This window comes from Saimiri boliviensis, chromosome 1, assembly GCF_048565385.1.
Source record: "Saimiri boliviensis isolate mSaiBol1 chromosome 1, mSaiBol1.pri, whole genome shotgun sequence".
Classification (NCBI taxonomy): Eukaryota; Metazoa; Chordata; class Mammalia; order Primates; family Cebidae; genus Saimiri; species Saimiri boliviensis.
In genome coordinates, this window is record NC_133449.1 from 44057559 (window position 1) to 44080919 (window position 23361).

Consider the following 23361-nt stretch of genomic DNA (forward strand, 5'->3'; position numbering starts at 1 on the left):
TAATGATATATCTCCATGTTAGGATTATGAGCAGTTTTTCTTGAAGGAAGGAACCATATATTGCTTTTATTTTAAAACTTTTTTTTGGATTTCTATACTGTATTGTTGATAATTTTAATAGTTTCATTTTACTTTTTTTTTTTTTTTTTTGAAATGGAGTTTCACTTTTGTCGCCCAGGCTGGAGTGCAATGGCACAATCTCTGCTCACAGCAACATCCGCCTCCCAGGTTCAAGCAATTTTCTTGCCTCAGCCGAGATCTTGAATAGTAGGGCTTACAGGTGCCTGCCACTACACCTGGGTAATTTTTGTATTTTTAGTAGAGACGGAGTTTCACCATGTTGGCCAGACTGGTCTGGAACTCCTGGCCTCAGGTGATCCCCCTACCTCAACCTCCTAATGTGCTAGGATTACAGGCATGAGTCATCTTACATTTTAGAGGTTAAATACTTTGCTCCTTTTCATCTTAATCTGAGTATTTACTATAGTTTTCCATAATATTAGTATAAATAACCTCATCTATACCTAGAATCTTATATGCTCATAGAGGATAATCATTGTTATTATGATTGGTTTATCTGTGATTGGTGACTTTGTGTTTTTAGATTATGATACTTTGGGGCCTAGTGCTTATTTGGTTAGTCACATTGCAAATAACTTTTTAAATCTGATTTAATCACACTGTCAAAGAATTGGGCCTCTATGGCAGAAATTAAAAAAAACTCTATCTTTATGGAAAGGGTAATAGAATTTACATGTGTTTTCTTACTGTGTTTTAGTTTGCTGTGCTGCCAAAACAAAACACCACATACTTGAGGGCTTACCCAACAGAAATTTAGTTTCTTGCAGCTCTGGGAACTAGAAGTCTGAGATTAAGGTGTTGGCAGGTTTGGTTTCTTCTGAGGCCTCTCCCTTTGGCTTGCAGATGGTCGACCTCACTCTGCCTTTTCAGAGGCTATTCCTCTGTGCATTGCATGCTCCTGTTGTTTCTGTGTGTACTGCCTCCTAATTTTTAAAAATTAATTTTTTTTTTTGAGACGGAGTCTCGCTCACCCCCACACCTGGCTAATTTTTGTATTTTTATTATAGACGGGTTTTACCACATTGGCCAGGCAGGTCTCAAACTCCTGACCTCATGATCTGCCCGCCTTGGCCTCCCAAAATGCTGGGATTACAGGCATGAGCCACTGCATCTAGCCCCTTTTAAAAAATTTTAAATTTAAATTACTTTTTTCATAAGATATTGGGGTATAGCTCATATTTGGTTACATGAGTAAGTTCTTTAGTGGTGCTTTGTGAGGTTTTGGTGCACTCATCACCCGAGCAATATACACTATACTATATTTTTAGTCTTTTGTTCCTTGTCCCCCTCCCAGTCTTCCCCCCAAGTCCCCAAAGTCCATTGTATCATTTACGCTTTTGCATCCTCATAGCTTAGTTCCCACGTGTCAGTGAGAATATGTGATGTTTGGTTTTCCATTCCTGAATTACTTCACTTAGAATAATAGTCTCCAGTCTCATCCAGGTCACTGCAAATGCTGTTAGTTCATTCCTCCTTATGGCTGAGTAGTATTCCATCGTATATATATATACCACAGTTTCTTTATCTACTCATTGATTGATGGGCATTTGAGTTGGTTCCAGGATTTTGCAATTGTAAATTGTGCTGCTGTAAACATGTGTGTGCAGGTGTTTTTTTTGAATGATGACTTCTTTTCCTCTGGGTAGATACCCTGCAGTGGGATTGCTGGATCAATTGGTAGTTCTACTTTTAGTTCTTTAAGGAATCTACACACTATTTTTCATAGTTTACATTCCCACCAGCAGTGTAGAAGTGCTCCCTGATCACCTCATCCAAGCCAACATCTACTGTTTTTTGATTTTTTTGACTAAGGCCATTCTTGCAGGAGTAAGATGGTATCACATTGTGATTTTGATGTGCATTTCTCTAATCATTAGTGATGTTGAACATTTTTTCATATATTTGTTGGCTGTTTATATATCTTCTTTTGAGAATTATCTATTCATGTCCTTGGCCCACTTTTTGATGGGATCATTTGTTTTTTTCTTACTGATTTGAGTTTGTTGTAGATTCTGGATATTAGTCCTTTGTCAGATGTATAGATTGTGAAGATTTTCTCCCCCTCTGTGGGTTGTCTGTTTACTCTGCTGACTGTTCCTTTGCTGTGCAAAAGCTCCTTAGTTTAATTAGGTCACGGCTATTTATCTTTGTTTCTTTTGCATTTGCTTTTGGGTTCTTGGTTGTGAAATCCTTGGCTAAGCCAATGTCTAGAAGGGTTTTTCCAATGTTTTCTTCTAGAATTTTTATAGTTTCAGGTCTTAGATTTAAGTTCTTAATCCATCCTGAGTTGATTTTTGTATAAGGTGAGATGAGGATCCAGTTTCATTCTCCTGTATATAGCTAGTCAATTATCCCAGCACCATTTGTTGAAAAGTGTTTTTTCCCCACTTTATATTTTTGTTTACTTTGTTGAAGATCAGTTTGCTCTAAGTATTTGGGTTTATTTCTGGGTTCTCTATTTGGTTCCATTGGGCTATGTGCTTATTTTTATACCAGTACAATACTGTTTCAGTGACTGTGGACTTATAGCATAGTTTGAAATCAGGTAGTGTGATGCCTCCAGATTTGTTCTTTTTGCTTAGTCATGCTTTGGCTATGCGAGCTCTTTTTTGGTTTCATATAAATTTTAGAATTTTTTTTCTAATTCTGTGAAGAATGATGGTGGTATTTTGATGGGGATTGAATTGAATTTGTAGATTGCTTTTGGCAGTATGATCATTTTCACAATATTGATTCTTCCCATCCATGAGTATGGGATATGTTTCCAGTTGTTTGTGTCACCTATGATTTCTTTCAGCTGTGTTTTGTAGTTTTCCTTGTAGAGGTCTTTTGACTCCTTGGTCAGGTATATTCCTAAGTATTTTATTTTATTTTTTTGCAGCTGTTGTAAAAAATGTTGAGTTCTTGATTTGATTCTCCACTTGGTTGCTGTTGGTATGTAGAAGAGCTACTGATTTGTGTACGTTAATCTTGTATCCAGAAACTTTGCTGCATTCTTTTATCAGTTCTAGGAACTTTCCGGAGGAGTCTTTAGGATTTTTCAAGGTAAAGGATCATATCCTCAGCAAACAGTGACAGTTTGACTTCCTCTGTACTGATTTGGATGGCCTTTATTTCTTTCTCTTGTCTGATTGCTCTGGCTAGGACTTCCAGTACTATGTTGAAGAAGAGTGGTAAGAATGGGCATCCTTATCTTGTTCCTGTTGTCAGAAGGAATGCTTTCAGCTTTTCCCCATTCAGTATTATGTTGGCTGTGGGTTTGTCATAGATGACTTTTATTACAGTAAGGTATGTCCCTTGTATGCCAATTTTGCTGAGAGTTTTAATCATAAAGGATGCTGGATTTTGTTGAATGCTTTTTCTGCATCTATTGAGATGATTATGTGATTTTAATTTTTAATTCTGTTTATGTGGCATATCACATTTATTGACTTGTGTATGTTAAACTATTCCTGCATCCCTGATATAAAACCTGCTTGATCATGATGGATTATCTTTTTGATATGTTGTTGGATTCAGTTAACTAGTATTTTGTTAAGGATTTTAACATCTATGTTCATTAAGGATATTGGCCTGTAGTTTTCTTTTTTTGGCTGCGTCCTTCCCTGGTTTTGGTTATTAGAGTGATATGGGCTTCATAGAATGAATTAGGGATGGTTTCTTCTTTCTTTGTCTTGTGGCATAGGGTTATAAGGATTGGTACCAATTCTTTTGAATATCTGGTAGAATTCTGCTGTGAATCCATCTGGTCCTTGACTTTTTTTGTTGGTAATTTTTAAACTACCATTTGAATCTCACTGCTTGTTTTTGGTCTATTCAGGGTATCTAATTCTTCATGATTTAAGCTAGGAGGGTTGTATTTTTCTAGGAACTTATCTGTCTTTTCTAGATTTTCTAGTTTATGTGTGTAAAGGTATTCATAGTAGCCTTGAATGATCTTTTGTATTTCAGTGGTGTTAGTTGCAATATCACCTGTTTTGTTTCTTGGTGAGGTTGTTTGGATTTTCTCTTTTTTTCTTGGTTGATCTTGCTAATGGTCTATCAGTTTTACCTATCTTTTCAAAGAACCAGCTTTTTGTTTCATTTATGTTTTGTATTTTTTGTTGTTGTTGTTATTGTTGTTTAAGTTTCATTTACTTCTGCTCTGATCTTGGTTATTTTCTTTCTTCTGCTGGGTTTGGGTTTGGTTTGTTCTTGTTTCTCTAGTTCTTGAGGTATGACCTTAGAATGTCAGTTTGTGATCTTTTATGTTTTTGAAGTAGGCATTAAGGGCTATGAAGTTTCCTCTTAGCACTACCTTTGCTGTACACCAGAGGTTTTGATAGGTTTTGTCATTATTGTCATTGAGCTCAAATAATTTTTAAATTTCTATCTTGATTTCATTTTTGACCCATTGCTCATTTAGGAGCAGGATATTTAATTTTCATGTATATGCATGGTTTTGAAAGTTCCTTTTGGAGTTGATCTCCAGTTTTATTCCACTGTGGTCTCAGAGAGTGCTTGCTATAATTTCAATTTTCTTAAATTTATTGAGGCTCATTTTATGGCCTATCATATGGTCTATCCTGCAGAAAGTTCCATGTGCTATTGAATAGAATGTGTATTCTGTGGTTGTTGGATGAAATGTTCTGTATGTATCTGTTAAGTCCATTTGTTATAAGGTATAGTTTAAATCTATTTTTTTGTTGTTGTTGAATTTCTGTCTTGATGACCTGTCTGGTGCTGTCAGTGGAGTATTGGAGTTCACCACTATTATTGTGTTGCTGTCTATCTCATTTCTTAGGTATTAGTAAATTGTTTTATAAATTTGGGACCCCCAGTGTTAGGTGCATGTATGTTTAGGATTGTGATATTTTCCTGTTGGACAAGGCCTTTTACCATTATATAATGTCCCTCTTTGTCTCTTTTAACTGCTGTTGCTTTAAGATTTGTTTTATCTGATAAGAGTAGCTACCTCTGCTAGCCTTTGGTATCCATTTGTTTGAAATGGCTTTTATCACCCCTTTAAGTTTACTTGAGTCTTTATGTGTTAGGTAAGTCTCCTGAAGGCAGCAGATAGTCAGTTCTTATCTATTCTGTGGTTCTGTGCCTTTTAAGTGGTGCATTTAGGCCATTTACATTCAGTGTTAGTGTTGAAAAGTGAGGTACCCTCACATTCATTGTGCTTTGTTGCCTGAATACTTTGTTGTTTTTTGTTTTTAACTTGTATTTTTGTTTTATAGGTCCTGTGTGATTTATGCTTTAAAGAGGTTCTATTTTGATGTGTTCCCACGATTTGTTGCAAGATTTAGAGGTCTTTTTTAGCAGTTCTCGTAGTGGTGGATGACTTGGTAATGGCGAGTTCTCTCAGCATTCATTTGTCTGAAAAATACTGTAATTTCCTTCATATATGATGTCTACATATAGGATGCCTAGTTTCACTGGATACAAAATTCTTGGCTGATAATTGTTTTGTTTGAGGAGGCTGAAGATAGGGCCGCAATCCCTCTGGTTTGTAGAGTTTCTGCTGAGAAATCTGCTGTTGATCTGATAGGTTTCTCTTTTTCTTTCTTTTTTTGTATTTTTGTATTTTTATTTTTATTTTGGCTGGGGGAGGCTGTTTAATGAATGGGGACAGTACAAAAGAGCAAACTTCTCTCTGTGGGAAAGGCAGGAGCACCTGGGATGGGCTTGCTGGGAAGCCAGCAGCTTCTCAGTTGGTTGGGGGAGGGGGAGATATGTTCCCTTGGCCTTCGGAGGGGAGTGGGGGGCCTCCCTCAGCATTGAGGGCATGGGAGCTGGGGGTCTACCCCAGGATTTGGAAGGGAAACTCCAGGAGGCTGAGGATGGACCCCAGGAGCTGATGGATGGACCCTGGGAGATTGGGGGTGGACCCCTGGTGCCTGAGGGTGCATCCCTGGGACTGCTGGGTATACCCCTGGGGGTTGGGGCTGAACCCCCACTGATGGGGGAGGGTGGACCCCTGGGGCTGGTGGGGAACCCCAGGGCTTGGTGGGTGGACTGTGGGGGCTGGTGGGTGAACCCCAGGGGCTTGAGGGTGGACTCCAGGAGCTGGAGGGTGGACCCCAGAGGTTGGTGGGTGGACCATAGGGGCTGGGGAATGGATGCTAGGAGCTGGAAGGTGAACCCCAGGAGCTGGGGGATGGATCCCAGATGCAGGGGGATGGACCACTGGGGCCAGGGGTGGACCCCTGGAGCTGGCGGGGGCAGCTGGGGTGGTCGCGGTGGCCCAGAGGGTTCAGGCCCCGTGGGGGGCATGGGTGGCAGAGGCAGGCCTCCTGGCAGGGGTGGTGGCAAAGGCTCAGGCAGCGGTAGCCGAGGGGGCAGACCGTTCGTCAGTGGCGGTGGAGGCCGCTTCACCCCAGGCGGGCGGATGGGGAGGCTAGGCGGAGCCTGGAGTTGCCCCACCTTAAAGTGGAACTGGAGGAAAAATTGCTTGGTATCTTGGTTCCAGTGCGTCCAGAACTTGCCCTCCTCCGCCTTGTCAATCTCTCTCCTCCGCACCTTGGAGCACCTTGAAGGTGATGGTCTCATAGGGCTCCACGGCAGGTACTACCAGCGCAGGTCGGGGGATCAATCTACTCGTAAGCAGACTTGAAGTAGTGGCGCGGTCTGATGCCCTCGGTGATCTCAGGGTGGCCCATCTGGAAGAGGAGGCTCTGCTGGCCTATCTCCAAGTCCCTCTGCTTGGTCACTTTGTAGCCTGGGTGGCCGAGCTTCACAAACTTCTTCACCTCTACCTTGACCTTCTCAGGCGCAGGCTGGGCAGAGGCCTCCTTGGCCTTCTTGGCTGCTTGCGGGCCTGTTGGTGTCTTGCTTCTTACCGAGTATGTGCCAGGTAGCTCCCCTGCCTGTTGGGAAGTGTCAGGCTGAGCTTGCATTAGTAGGAGCCCAGGTGGTTTTTCATGAAGTACAGGGTCCTTGTTGATGTCCATGGTCACCAGGGCCAGCTGCTGGAGGTGCTCCCTCCGGTCACGGTTGCTATTGGAGGAGGAGGCCACGCCCCCATTCTCAGTCTTGCCCGCAGGCGATGCAGGATGTCCCTGCTGAGGCCTCTGGGCGTAGCAGATTGGGAGACACCAGAGCCTAAGGCCGTGCCTCCTCAATCTGCCAGGGCCACGACTTCCCTGACAGGTTTTTTCTTTTTAGGTTACCTGGTGCTTTTGCCTCACAGCTCTTAAATTTCTTTCTTTCATCTTAACTTTGGATAACCTGATGACAATGTGCCTAGGTGATGATCCTTTTTCAATGAATTTCTCAGGTGTTTTTTGAACCTCTTATATTTGGATGTCTAGGTCTACAGCAAGGCCAGGGAACTTTTCCTTGATTATTCCCCCAAATATGTTTTCTATGCTTTTATAATTATCTTATTCCTCAGGAACACTGATTAGTCTCCAGTTTGGTCGGTTTAACATAATCTCAGACTTCTTGGAGGCTTTGTTTATATTTTCTTATTCTTTTTCTCTTTGTCTTTGTTGGATTGGTTTAATTTGAAGATCTTGTTTTTGACCTTGGAATTTCTTATACTTGTTCAGTTCTATTGCTGAGACTTTCCAGAGCATTTCACATTTCTAAAAGTGTGTGCGAAGTTTCCTGACGTTTTGATTGTTTTTTTCTTTAAACTATCTATTGAATATTTCTTCCTTCACTTCTTGTATTTTTTTTTTTTCCCTTGCAATTGGGCTTTGCCTTTCTCTGTTGCCTTCCTCATTAGCTTAATAACTAACCTCCTGAATTCTTTTTCAGGTAAATCAGGGACTTCTTGGTTTGGATCTGTTACTGGTGAACTAGTGTGATTTTTGGGTAGTGTTAAAGAGCCTTCTTCAGTCGTATTAGCAGGGTTGGTTTTCTGTTTCCTTCTCGTTTGGATAGGGCCTGTCAGAGGGAAGGTCTAGGGCTGAAGTCTGTTGTTCAGATTCTTTTGTCCCACTGGGTGTTCCCTTGATGTAGTACTCTCCCGATTTTCCTATGGATGTGGTTTCCTAGGAGTGGAACTGCTGTGATTGTCGTCTCTCCTCTGGGTCCAGCCGCGCAGTCAGTCTGCCTGGCTCCTGGCTACTGGGGATTGTCTGCACAGAGTCCAGTGATGTGAACCGTCTATGGGTCTCTCAGCTGTGGATACCAGCGCCCGTTCTGGTGAGGTGGTGGGGCAGGAGGGTACAATGGACTCCATGAAGGTTCTTAGCTTTGGTGGTTTAATGCTCTTTTTTTTTTTTTTTTTGTGCTCGTTGGCCTCCTGCTGGGAGGTGGTGCTTTCCAGAGAGCATCAACTGTAGTAATATGGAGAGAGACCAGTGGTGAGTGGGGCCCTAGACCTCCCAAAAGTATATGTCCTTTGTCTTCAGCTACCAGGATGGGTAGGACCATCAGGTGGGGCAGGGATAGTTGTGTCTGAGCTCAGACTCTCCTTGGATGGGTCTTGCTGTGGCTGCTGTGGGGGACGGGAGTGAGATTCCTAATACCTCCTCTTCTTATAAGGAAACCGGTCACATTACATTAAGGCCCAACTTAATGACCTTATTTTAACTAAATTGCTTTTAAAAGACCTATCTCTAAATATAGTCACCTTTTCAGGTAGAGGGTTAGGGCTTCAGCGTAAGAATTTGGGGGAAGTGGGAGGCACACTTCAGTCCATAACATATCATTTATGACAAGCTTTAAAAGACAAAGTGAATGTTGATGAAGTAAATTTTTAGAAATTATCAATGGTTATTATAAACTTTTATAACATTCTGAAGAGCTTCAGCTGTAAATTATATGGGAGAGAATGTAGACGATTGTAGATAGATTAGCACTAATTTTTTTTTTTGACCCCAAGAAACTCAAACTCTATGACTATTGCACAATTGGGTCTATTTGTATATAACAAATAGTATTTTTCATAGGTATTAATAAAATATCAGTGTCAAGTCAAATATTTAAAAGAGTTGTTAAGTGAAGAGGGATTAGAGTTAAAGGGGTTAGAATTAAGATTAGTGGGTAAAAGATACAAAAACTTTGCTTACTGACATTCATGACTGCCTGGACATGGAATATGCAGACCTGAAGGTTGGTTAGTTCTTTGTAACTGAAGTTCTGATTTTTTTTTTTTTACTATTATAGAGTAAATTTATGTATTGTTGAGTGTGGTTCTAGAAGGTGATTATTTTTCAACTTGAAGATTCTCTAAGTGTACTCTATGAATTTTTTGGCTTTAGAAAGGTTAAGAACTTCCCTTTATATAATGAAAATATAACAAGTAAATATTATTTGTTTTTAAGATGTAGATTAATTATTTAAAAAGTCATTATGTTAAATATTCTGAGGACCATACTGTTATTTCTTTTCCTTCTCCCTCTAGTGGGCAGAAAATATTCTTAAAATATAGCATGGAAGAATTTATTGCTATTGGAAATGTGTATCATAATGTACAGTCTCAGTCTCAGCTTTTTAAAAAACTAAAAATGTTAACATTTCAGAATCATTAAAGCAAATGCTTTACTCCTTTCTAGGCATAATAGTGGATCCTTGAATGTTGAAGATGTTCTTACCAGCTTTGACAACACAGGAAATGTTTGTAAGTTATACATTCACTCTATAGAAATATACTTAGTGTTTTACAAAGTGAATTTATAGTTGATGTTTTCTTTTCACTAATATTTATTATATACTAAATGTATGCATATATATGTATATAAGAAACTTACTGTCTTTAGCTGCAAAATAAGCCTTTTATAAGATGCATCTATTAAATGCAATACCACAGTTTTTACACTTGGAGGGGTGTGTGTTTGTGTGTGTGTATGAGAGAGAGAGAGAGTGAGAGAGAGAGAGAAGGGGGGGGAGAGAGAAAGAAAGAGAGAAAATATAGGTCAGAAAGAACACTGCAATACTGTCCCTTGTATTTTTGTTTCCATTTTGACCTCAGTTACTTCAATAGCGGGGCTATTTCTTTCCTCTTTCTTTGCTTTGTTTCGGGTGCTTTTTTTTTTTTTCCCCTCTAATCATTCCCTGCTTCTTTACTCTCACTATAGAATAAACCCAGAACATATTTTTCTTTTTTTTGAGACGGAGTTTCGCTCTCGTTACCCAGGCTGGAGTGCAATGGCGTGGTCTTGGCTCACCGCAACTTCCGCCTCCTGGGTTCAGGCAATTCTCCTGCCTCAGCCTCCTGAGTAGCTGGGATTACAGGCATGAGGCACCATGCCCAGCTAATTTTTTGTATTTTTAGTAGAGACGGGGTTTCACCATGTTGACTAGGATGGTCTCGATCTGTTGACCCCGTGATCCACCTGCCTCGGCCTCCCAAAGTGCTGGGATTACAGGCATGAGCCACTGCACCTGGCCAATTTTTCTTGATGCTAATATACATTAACAATAGTGTTTTTGCTTGATGCAGTATTACAATATTACAGAATATATTGCCTTTTCAATCAAAGCCTCTGATTAAATGGTGATAGATTTGTCCACTGAGAAAATCACTTCAATATTTCTTAAAATTCTTGTAATTAATTTCGTGTGATGAAAGAAATCAGCCAAGAATACCTTTATGTCACTGGGTTAAACAGCATACCATCGTAGGAGCTGTGCACTTTTTATGTTTTTTGTATAGAACATTCCTCTTTCTTAAGATAGTGAATTGTTAATGAAATATGACCATTTTAAATGTAACAATAGTACTCATACTTTTTTTCTCAAAGACAATTTCAGAACGGTTAACTATTGTCTGAATTTAGGTAGTATCTTTTGCTTAACAATGCAGCTTTATCAAATGCATAGATTTGCATAGAATTATGTTCAGTAATACTCAGACAACACTTTTGTTCTTATGTCCACATTATAAGCTTTTGATTTTATAGAAAAATATTTGTGTATTTTGTCACTAAGGAATCTTTAAATGTCCTTAAATTATCCTAAATGCCTAAAATAATGTAGGTTTCTTTTTCATAGTTAGTGACAGATGTGACTTTTAGTTTCCTTCCTTCTTTTTAAAAAAATTTCCAAACACCAGCTTGAACCTGAGTACCTTTCAGTTTCTCCATGTTGGCGTTGAATTCTTTCCCATAAAGGCATATCTCATATTTTTATTAGATCTGGGGAAGGACTGGGCAAGGAATACCATTGATGGTTGAGGTTATAGACTCCTTTAGTTCCGGGATAATGTTAAATATCATTCAGTCAGGCTTACACATATGTAATTTCAGAAAATGATTCTAGAATGTTAAATGCAGAATTTTTGATTCAGTATTGTAACAGTCAAATATTATTACCAGTTGACTCAGTATGAAATAGGGCCACTAGCTGGCAGCATTATGTAAAATAAAAATAATTTCCTGAAGGCATCGATTATTATTTTAGTCATGAATAACTGTCTTGTCCTTCTCTGATATTTTTTTTTTAATCAAGTTGTTCCATACCCCACATTATTGTGCATTAACAAGTGGAAAGATTGCGTATTCAGGCTGTTTTTTCACTGTTTTCTGTTGTTTGGTAGAAAGGTTTAGGACTTTGGAATGATACCCACTTACATTTGACTCCTGGCTCTGAAATTCATCTTGAGCAATTTGTATCACCTCTATGAACCTCAACTGTTTTCCTCTCGTAGGACTGGCTGTATTATTTAGAAAGTATGAATCATACTGTATGACTCAGCATTGATATTCAATAAATGGAAGCTATCTATTAATTATTACTAGTGATGAGTACCTATAAAAGTTCTCCTTTTTTTTTTCTAATGAAGAAGATAATATTATTAGGATTATTCTGTCTTAAAATATACTATTTTAATTGAACTTACAATGTAGAAAAATTAGATAAAATTAGCAAAATAACTGTAATGTCTCATCATAAATATGGTCTTAAAAACCTGAATATATTGCTACGTGATAGAAATGGTGACAAAAATAAGACCTACTAAAATATGTTGTTTTATATATATTTTATGTTTAGTCTTTTTATTTTAAAAAATCTATATTGATGTTTCACTTAATGATAAATTGGTAAAGTCCTGTTACAATAAAGTAAATATTGATTATAACTTTTATATAATCTTGGATGTAAAGTGACCATGAACTGAAAAAGATTTTTCACTTGATGCCTCAAAAATTTGATTTTATTATGCCAATAGTGATTGAGTTTGTGACTAGAAAAGCCAGCAGAGGGCGCCACAATCATAATTCTGTGTCAGCCCAATGTAATTAGGGTAAATAGCTCAGATAATAACCCTAAGCTTTTACCATGTACACATATAAATATATGTCTCAACATTTCTATTTGATTTATAATATATTTTATATGTTCTGTAATTCAAAAATACAAAAAAATAGATTTTTCCCACTGATTTTTTTAGTTCAATTTTTGAAAATATCAGTTTAATGTTTCTACTTCTGGCTTTAAATAAAGAAGTACTTTTGATAGAGAGTGAAAGTTCCATATAAGAGTATCAGTTTGTAAATCACCACCATGGTAGTACATTAAAGGATAATTAGAGTGAGGAAAAAAGTTTCTAAAAGATGAGAGAACCAATAGATGGAATTATCTATTTATTTTAGGATTTGTTTCTAGGTTAATAATGCTTCCTAGTAATAGAAAAAAATAGCTTGATTAAAACATTTTCTAGTCAAAAAAACCTGGTTATGTATAGATACAGTAAACACGATGTGGTTGGTGGTTTAGGAGAACCATTAATTTCAGTTTTAAGTTAATTTTGAAAAATCAGGGAATGATTATACTCATTGTAAATTTTCACAGATGAAAGGAGCAATCTTACCTTCTGAATTGGCTTATGCTCTAATGGAAAAGACATGGAAAAGTCTCTTTAATTTTGAATAATAAACGAAACCTCTATATAGCTTATTTCCTATTAGAAAAGAGAATTTTTTTGTATTTACTTTTCTTGTTTAGAAGTTTTGTGATTTTAAGGGTATGAACTGCAAGGTGTTTTATATTTTTGAGATAACTTTTCATTTCTAGAATTTCTTCCAATGTTGTAGCAAGAAATTAAGAGGAATCTCATACAAAATCACTTCTGTATATTGATTTATTGCTGTGTGATATACGATCCCAACCTTCTTTTTATATATTAATATTTACTATGGTGGAAAACAAACCATTTGAAAGTGCTTACCTTTAACTAGGAGTAGGTATGTTTATTTCATTCTTTGGCTTCTACTGCTTGAGAACCTACTTGCTTCTGAGATATCAAAGCTTCTTGGTCAGGAGGTTGTGTCTACTATTGATTCATTGTGCCTGGAAAGAGATGCTTGAAAGCTACCTAGGGAAAAGTTAGGATGACATCCTTTCCCTCAAATGAGGTACTGGCTGCTTCTGTGTTTCTTTTGATATATCCCTCAGGTACCTCGAGTAACAAGGGACTGCTCTGTAAGTATTGTAGTAGATTTCTTGCTTCTGGTTTTTCTTTGGGCAGGGGCTCCTTTCTAGCTAGTCATCTAACCTCTAGTCAAAGAAGCTGCATGATGCTGTCTCTTCAAAAATCATTTTTTTTTTCTCCAAAGTCATTTCTTTCTGCTACTGCAAGGAATTTTTAAAAATGTAATTCTCCTCAGTGCTTACTTGATCTAAATTCGGATATCATAGTATCTAATATAACTGCTGTTTATAACATCTCATCTCGTGCTTGGGTCTGTAATAGATTCATTTGTACATTTTTAGCACATCATCCTTTGTTTAGTAGTATGAGCAGATGCATTAGTACTTCATATGATTTAAACTATGTACAATATAATGTATAATCCTTTAAAGGATAGGAGGTCAATAGTTATATCATTGCAATAATATGATTGTGAAGCAGGATCCCTGGCAAATGTTGTAGCTTAAATCTGGGGGACGTATTGGTAAAATTCCTCCACTATTTTTTGAAAAATTTTTCTTTCCTGGTTGAGCTCTATGACAGGACCCTGTGGTAGTTGGTATCTCATTATCTCCTGGAGGAATTTGTAGACCCTGTGCCATCTATACTTATACATGTGACAGTAGTGATTATTTTTTCCCCCAGTGAATTCTAGGACTGACCAGGATTTTTTTCTCTTTTTTTTAGATGGAGTTTCACTCTCATCGCCCAGGCTGGAGTGCAATGGTGTGATCTTGGCTCACGGCAACCTCTGTCTCCCAGGTTCCAGCAGTTCTCCTGCTTCAGCCTGCTGAGTCGCTGGGATTACAGGCGCCCGCCACCGTGTCCAGCTAATTTTTTTATTTTTAGTAGAGACGGAGGTTCACCATATTGGCCAGGCTAGTCTCAAACTTCTCACCTCAGGTGATTTACCCGCCTCAGCTTCCCAAAGTGCTGGGATTACAGGTGTGAGCCTCTGTGCCCAGCCTGACCACGATTTTTTAACGCACACAGCTATAGACTTTGCTTCCTAGTGGTCTGATAGCAAGATCTGTTTGTCTGTGATGTACCTAAAACTGATCTCTTTTGGGTAGTAATCAGATATTATTGAAAGAAAGACTTATTAAAATAAAAGCCGGGTGGCCAGGCGTGGTGGCTCACGCCTGTAATCCTAGCACTTTGGGAGACCGAGGTGGGCGGATCACGAGGTCAGGAGTTCAAGACCAGCCTTGCCAACATGGTGAAACCCCATTTCTACTAAAAATTACAAAAATTTAGGTGGTTATGGTGGCTCATGCCTGTAATCCCAGCTACTTGGGAGGGTGAGTTAGGAGAAGTACCTGAACCGGGACCCGGGAGGTGGAGGTTGCAGTGAGCCAAGATCGCACCATTGTATTCCAGCCTGGGTGATGAGAGTGAACCTCCATCTCAAAAAATAAAATGAAATCAAATAAAAAATAAATAAAACCCAGGTGTGGTGGTAACTGTAGTCCCAGCTTACTCAGAAGGCTATGGCAGGATGATTGCTTGAGCCTAAGAATTTGAGGCAAGCATGGGCAATATAGCAAGACCCTTTCTCTAAAAAAAAGAAAACCAAATATTTATCTTTCTGGGTTTTTCTACAGGAAAAAACAATCATGTGTTTTTACTTTTTACTTGTATTTAGGAAACCAAAGGTAATAGTTTCTTGGAAATACGGTCTAAACTTTTAGTTTTTCTGTTTCATTGTTATTATAAAGTTAGGGTTTGGAATATTAGTGAAATTATCAATGCTTCAAGAATGTCAGCTTAGATTTAAAAGTGTTAATCTTATTCAAATAAAGATGTCTATATATGTACAAACACATATGTAATGCGTATGTATGTATATATGTATATGTAGACATAGTGCATGTATGTAGTATATGTGTATACATACGCAGATATAGAATTAGCTGTAGTATATGTGTATACATATGCATTACATATCTATACATATATGCATTGTATATCTATATACATATGTATTTATACACAGTAAAGTAGTTTGATTTAAAAATGAAAAAATTGGGCTGGGCACGGTGGCTCAAGCTTGTAATCCCAGCACTTTGGGAGGCCGAGGCAGGTGGATCACGAGGTCGAGAGATCGAGACCATCCTGGTCAACATGGTGAAACACCGTCTCTACTAAAAATACAAAATATTAGCTGGGCATGGTGGCACGTGCCTGTAATCCTAGCTACTCAGGAGGCTGAGGTTGGAGAATTGCCTGAACCCAGGAGGCGGAGGTTGCGGTGAGCCGAGATCACACCATCGCACTCCAGCCTGGGTAACAAGAGCGAAACTCTGTCTCAAAAAAAAAAAAAAAAAAAAAGAAAAGAAAATATTGGGCTTTTAGGGGTCAGTGCTCTGTTTTTCAATTAGAGTAGTCATGGAAGGTACATGGGATATGAAGTTCAGGTTTTGGCTCTATTGGTTATTAGCTATGTGCTTGTAGGCAAGTCTTTGTACAAATCTTAACTCCTTACGTAAAATTGAATAAGAAACAATAACTCCTTTATGGTGAGGTGAACATAATATTAGATAATGTGAAAGTACAAAGTAAACTTAAAGTAATATTTTTGTTTTTTATGTTTAGTATTAATATTACCTACCTCATTCTTGAATTTTTTCAGTATCTTTGTTATCAGAAAATGATACAGGATACAATATATTTTTGGTGTGTGCCATTCTGTTTTAATATTGTACATTATTTTGTTATGTGAAAACAGTGTAAAGCTTTCAGAAATACACATATAAATCAATGTTTTAGAATAAAGGCCTAAATATATGTGACTTATCATATGATGAAGATGCAATTTCAGTAAGAAAGGAAAGGATGGATTCCTCAATAAATAGTATTGGGACCATTGCCTAGGAATTTAGGAAACTAATAAAGCTGACTCCCTCCTATATACTATATACCAAAATAAATTTAAGATGGATTAAGTATGTAATTAAAAATCATAACACTCTTAGATATTTCAGTTGAATAATTTTAATATATTGAAATAAAGAAAATCCTTCTAAATGTGAGTCAAGCACCATGAATTTAAAGAATAATAGATTGACTAAATTAAGATTTAAAGACCCTTTATTCAAAAAGCAGCATCAAAAAAGTTTAAATGACACCCTGACAATGATTATTTATGACATATTCAGATAAAGATGTATTTTCTTTATTTTATAAAGAGCTCTCACAAATCCATAACAAAAAGACAGACAATATGAAAACCTGTAAGATAAAGAAAAACATAGCCAAAAAATTAGGAAGAGATATTTCACACACACAAAAAGCAATGTTCTGCAAGTATGTCGAAGAGTTATTTTACTAGTAATTGAGGGAATGAATTTTAAAAGTGAGATATAATTTTTTCAGGTTGGCAAAGATGAAAGAAGTTAAGCAATAATAAATAAATTGTAGGGAACTGGGCATTCTCATACACTGTTGGTGGGGGTAAACAAATTCTACTTTTCCAGAGGCAGTCTGATTGTAGCTTTCATAATTTTAAATATCCATATCTTTCAACTAATAATTCCCTTTCTGGAAAAAAAAAAAAATGAAACCAGGACAGGTGCAGTGGCTCATGCCTGTAATCCCAGCACTTTGGGAAGCCAAGGCCGATGGATCACTTGAGGCCAGGAGTTCAAGACCTGTCTGGCCAACATAGTGAAACCCAGTCTCTGCTAAAAATGCAAAAATTAGCTGGGCTTGGTGGCAGGCATCTGTAATTCTAGCTACTAGGGAGGCTGAGGCAGGAGACTCACTTGAACCCAGGAGGCGGAGGTTGCAGTGAGCTGAGAACATGCCATTGCACTCCAGCCTGGGCAACAGAGCAAGACTCTGTCTCCAAAAAAAAAAAAAAAAAAAAACCATGGCAAAACCCTGTCTACTAAAAATTACAAAAATTATCTGGGTGTGATGGTGAGCACCTGTAATCCCAGCCACTGGGGAGGCTGAGGCAGGGAGACTCGCTTGAACCCAGGAGGCAGAGGTTGCAGTGAGGCAAGATAGCGCCACTGCCCTCCAGCACCACTGCCCTCCAGCCTGGGCAACAGGGCAATACTCCATCTAAAAAAAAAATTATGCAAAGCTGTATGTAAAGGGATTCGTTACAGCACAATGAATAACTGGAAAAAAATGTAAATATTTAATTTTAGATTACTGACTAATTATGGATAATCTGTGCAACATATTACTGTGTTCAAGATCTCCAAAACATATTAGGTTAAAAAAGACTAAAATCTGATCTTTTTTCTACAAAACATTTACACCTATTAAGAATGCGTGTAGGTGTATATATGCAGAGAACTGTGTCTCAGTGCTCATTATTTTGTTGGGGTATTGGAGTTATGCGTGATTTTTCTTTCTTCTTTATACTTTTCTGTATTCTTTAAATTTTTATGTCATGTATTTTATGTATGTACACATGTATGTATGTATACATTTTAGAGAGGGAGGTCTCGTTATGTGGCCCAGGCTGTACTCAAACTTCTAGGCTCAAGTGATCTTCCTGCTTCAACCTCTCAAGTAGTTGGGACTAAAGGTGCATGTCATCATGCCCAGTTGACAAGTATTCCTTTTATAACTGGAAAAAATAATGCTATTTTCATTTGAAAAACTACTCTTTAACTTCCAAACTGAGTATTGTTATTGTTATTATTATTTAACTGAAAGCTATGATAAAATCTCAAATTGCTTAGGACAGCATTGTGGGAAAAAAAGGAGCAATCTATTTTACCAGTGAAAGAGTATACAATATTGGCCAGGCACAGTGGCTCACGCATGTAATCCCGGCACTTTGGGAGGCTGAGGCAGGTAGATCATGAGGTCAGGAGATCGAGACCATCCTGGTCAACGTGGTGAAACCCCGTCCCTTTTAAAAATGCAAAAATTAACTGGGTGTGGTGGCGTGCACCTGTAGTCCCAGCTACTTGAGAGGCTGAGCCAGGAGAATCTCTTGAACCTGGGAGGCCGAGGTTGCAGTGAGCCAAGATCTCGCCTCTGCACTCCGGCCTGGCAACAGAGTGAGACTCCATCTCAAAAAAAAAAGAAAAAGTATACAATATTTTGTTTTAAAATAATACTTTTCTTGGAGCTCACAGCATGTTAGATGTTAATGTATTAGTCTCCCATTACACCCATGAGATAAGGAATCAGAGATCAAATCATTTTAGCCCTGTGTTAGGTTGGGGAAGAACAAAGAGGTAAAAGTCAGTCAGTGGCAGAATACTGAGCTTTGGGCATGGAAAATTGTAAGTTGTGTTAGAAAATAAATATAGAAGATGATGAACGCATTATGTGGTTAGAACACATGGGTAATAATCAGCAACCCTGAGATGATAGGGGACCTGAAAGCCACTGGAGCACTGGTGGTATGCGGCATGGGCACTGGATTCTTAGCCCCTCGTTAGCATAATAATGTACATGTAGTCTTTGATTCTTAGTCTGTGTTAGACAGAATTTCTCGAGGTTGCTACCTTCTAGCAACCTTGAGAAAGTAGTTTATCTAGTCACGTGTCTCCAACTGTCTGACTTCTTAGCTCCACAGCTGTCAGGACAGTTTTTTCTTTTGGCTCAAAATTGGGTGAGCATGCCTCTAATTTACCAAAGAAGGAACAAGTTGTCTCTTTTTAATGTATTTTAAAAATTTCTATTTGAAATAAGAAACCACAGAGTTGGAATGGTTCTTTGCTAATAGAACTTGGTACTATGGTGGGAACTGACTGAAATAAACCCTATAATCCTTTGTAGATTCATATGCCTTAATCAGTGCAATAATATGAAAAAGTAGCTCATGTCTTTGTTATAAACCTGCTAGTTTCTGCCTCCTTTAAATATCTAAAGGGATGTGTTTAATTTAGGTACTTCCAACTTTTAGCATAAGATATGCCAAGAAAGTCTTTTTTTTTTTTTTTTTTTAACCCCCTGAGCAAATACTGAGTAGTTTCCCTTTGTCTGTCTTTTAAATAGCTACCATTACTTTTGTATCCTTTACAGTATTTGTCGGGAACTTTGTAAGTACTGTCCCTTTTAATAATCTTAGCGACTTTACAAGGAATGAGGAAACTGATATCCAGAACAGAGTAATTTTCTTAAGGATTTAGTAGGTGATGGCACAGGAATTTGGAACTATTCTATTTCGTTTTTTAAAGGCTACATTTCTCCAAAATGGCGGGAAATGAATTTTAAAAGTTTGTGATGAGAATTGAAACTAAAAGTGGTAACTTGAAGGGCTAGAAAATAACTTTGGCAAATGGAATTCTGTGCAGCAGATTGTGTCTCAGAGGAGACTGATTAAAGGTCAAGGAAAAATGGGCTCTCCAGGGTTTCTGCAAGGTAGTTGACAATCTAATGGAGTGGGGATTTGGAGAGAGAGGATGGGGACAAAGAATGCATTTTCTTTTAATAGTCTTAAACCAAATGTGGGTTTTGTTTTACTCAGTTAGTTTCTTTTTCTTCCTTTTTTTTTAAGTGCTGATTTTTGTAACATCAAAATAACAAGTTACGTTTTAACAGAGCCCCTTCTCTAAGGTACTTCTCAAGCTTATGGCTATATATTTTTAAAGTACGTACATAAACATAATTCACACAAAGAGCTCATCTAAAAGGATATTCTTGATTTTAATAAAGTTGTTTGGATTGTAGATAGCCTTTCCACAGAGAATTGTTGTATTTGGACGTTTATATGAGCTGTATATATTGCACTACTCTTGACAATGCTTGATAAGAACAAAATATTTGATGATTGAATGAACTTAGTGTTCGTGTGTAAATAACTCGTTACAAAACAAATCCTCCTCTCAGAACTTTTACTCTCTACTCTCAGCCCTGAGTCTGAATATTTTCATTATATTTTGGGAGGTGGGGACAGTATGTGGGAAGGAATAAGGAAAAGTTTCCAATTGTTCTGTGTGTATGAGATTGAAAAGGTGCATGTTTTATGTAATCATAGATATGCCACATTCTCACAATCTGCTTGTCCTAGTATGCTGGGTCAGGTGGAATCTTTGCTGAAGATGGTAAATTCGTAGTTTGTCTTAAACCTTTGCCCTTCCAGGGTATTGAAGATCAGACTTATGTGTTACTGCCATTTTCCAGGAGTCCCCGACAACTAGCATCACTTAATTTCTGATTAACTTCCCACACAAAAGTATTGTTTTTAACTGTGTGATAGTCAAACACAGACAAACAATATTTTGGTTAATCCTGGACTTTGTTTTTATTTTAATATTTGGCGACCTAATCAGAATTTAGTGGGGATTGATTGGACTGACATTAGATACAAATAAGAAATGATATGTATTGGATAAAAACCACAAGTTCTCCTCTGCCTGTGCCTATCCTCTGGATTTCTTTAAAAGAGAAATTAGTATAACAAGAAATTTGCTGGGGGAGGGAGCATTGATTCTTATTGCCCTCTTTGACGTTTCTCTTATTTCCCACAGATTTGTTACCATTTCCCTTTTTCCTTCCCTCATTTACTACCATCTCACATTGCTGCTGGTTCTATACCTAAATACAAAACAATCAAGAAAAAAAAAAAACAAAAAACTAAGAGAACAATTCTAACTCTTGTATCCATCATAAGAAAACTCTTGACTTTCATGTTACCCTCTTTCCTTCTGATTTTGCCGTGACAGAACTGAGGAATGAGGCTACTGTCAAGGCAGGATTTTTCTTGCAGGCAGTTGAGCCTGGGGTAGGCAGAATGCAGGGAGAAAAGACAGAAACAGACCAGGTTTTTTTAGTTAGGTTGACTGTACAGCCTTGTTTGCCTGGCATGGTCACAGTTGTTCTTAGCATAATTATTAACAATGCCTACTTTCACTCCCCAAAATGCCCTGATTTGAATGATAAATTATATATGTATGTTTAGAGGACAAGGAAAGAGAAAGATCAGAAGCTTAATTATTTATATTCCTTTATACCTCTTTATCCCAGCATAGTACTGTTCATAAAGCCTGACCCAAGTGGTAATCAGAAAGTATGCATTGATTCATTTGAATCTCAAGTCATAGCCAACAAATCTGTTCATTCTGCACAAGTGTATTTATATTTGATATATTAATATTATTCTATATAACAGAGAGATAAATCTAAGCTTCAATTTTAGAGGACATATACCACAAGCCCTATAAACTAATAGAATCCGAGTTCAGAACACATGTTTTATTTAGGTAATGCAGTATTTTTTTAAAAAAATTACAACCAGGATTTAAAAATCAGAAATACTCACATAAAAACATAGATTTCAGTTTCTTTTAGAGAAAAAAAATGATCTAGTGGCCTGAGTCTGAGCTCACATGGAATGATGATCTGGAATGGGCTGGGTGTTTATATTGCCTTGACACTCACCACTTTACCCATAGACATTCAAATTTGCAATTCCTGATGCATATTGTATATTTGGAAGCATTTAAGGTATTAAACTTTGTATATTTAGTTATCTACCTAAGCAGAGCCAATTCTCGTTAGTCATTTTGTTTATCAGAGCTATTTAAATGAAATATTTATAAATTCTTTTGGTGATAAACCTTTTTAAAAAATTCAACAGGTTAATTGTTAATTTTTGGAAAATTTTTTTTCCCATATCATCCATGAATGGTAACAGCTAATAACAAATATTTATGTTATTTTATTTAATAAAAAATAAGCCAACACTATTTTAAATATTTTTCAACAGCCATTATCTTTGGGAAAGCATATTTTTGAAACATACTTATTTGAGTTAAAATTGTTAAATCCATTTAAAAATTGAAATTGAAAACTAATGAACTACTGGAAAATTTTTGAATATTTGTGAGTATACATATATATGTGTGTGTGTGTGCATGTATACTTGTATGTGTCCATATATATGTGTGTATATAAAATACGTAGTTAACTGATCTTCATTTGGTTCTTGTTTATTTATAGATTGGAAAAGAAAGAGTAATCTCATCAAGTGTTTATTAAGTTCCTATTATGAGCTGTTCTGCATTTTCAATTCTCAAATGATCTATCAACTTTGACCCACAAAGAAATAAAGCATTCTTTCTACACATGTTGAGGAAACTACTGCATGTTAAATTTTGATAAATACCTCAGTATCTGATGCATCCAGGTACTTGGATGATTTCTGTGAACTATATCTTTAATCTCACCAGCAAGCATGTTTTAAAAATAATGTTTGTGGGTGGCTCACGCCTATAATACCAGCACTTTGGGAGGCTTAGGCTGGTGGATAACCTGATGTCAGGAGTTTAAGACCAGCCTGGCCAACATGGTGAAAGTCCATCTTTATTACAAATATAAAAATTAGCCAGGCATGGTGGAGGGTACCTGTAGTCCCAGCTACTCAGGAGGCTAAGGCAGGAGAATCTCTTGAACCCAGGAGGTAGAGTTTGCAATGAGCTGAGATCGTGTCACTGCACTCCAGCCTGGGAGACAGAGAGAAACTCCATCTCAAAAAAATTAAAAAATTGAAATAGCTACATTGCTTCATCAACGAAGAATTTACCCTGCTAACAATTTTTAGAATTTTGGTGAGAAAATGGCTTGACTAACTACATTAAATATGAATTTAATGGCATGAACATATTGTCTCAGGACATGATTTTATTTGTACATTTTTAAGGTTTAATATGTTTTCAGTTAAAATTATCTATATGTAGATCAATTTCTTGTTCTTGAAGTTTTTCTGAAGCTGCCTGACCTCTTTCAGATTGACCTGTACACCTGCATCAAACATCTTGACATCTTCCTTCACTATCATATTGAGGATTCATTTCGTTTCTTTTGTTTTGAATCTCATTCTAAATCGCATGTCTTCCTTTTTGTTTACTCTGTTGTTTTGGAGGATTATAAACTCCAATACCTTCCTGAGAAAGTAAGGGGAAGTAATTTTTTGAGATCTTGTGGTACTTTGGTTGGATATAAAATGATAGAATTTA

General features: G+C 37.3%; 1 protein-coding gene and 1 pseudogene across 1 annotated transcript in view; one reads left to right on the top strand and one right to left on the bottom strand.

Annotated features, from left to right (window-relative positions):
- CAMKMT (calmodulin-lysine N-methyltransferase) overlaps nt 1–23361 on the top strand; it is a 405821-nt gene that overhangs the window by 20056 nt on the left and 362404 nt on the right. Inside the window, exon 3 of the mRNA XM_003926755.4 lies at nt 9573–9637. Coding sequence (XP_003926804.2) covers nt 9573–9637 — 65 coding nt within the window. The remainder of the gene's footprint in view (nt 1–9572; nt 9638–23361) is intronic.
- On the bottom strand, nt 5774–8254 carry LOC141581666 (splicing factor 3A subunit 2 pseudogene; annotated as a pseudogene).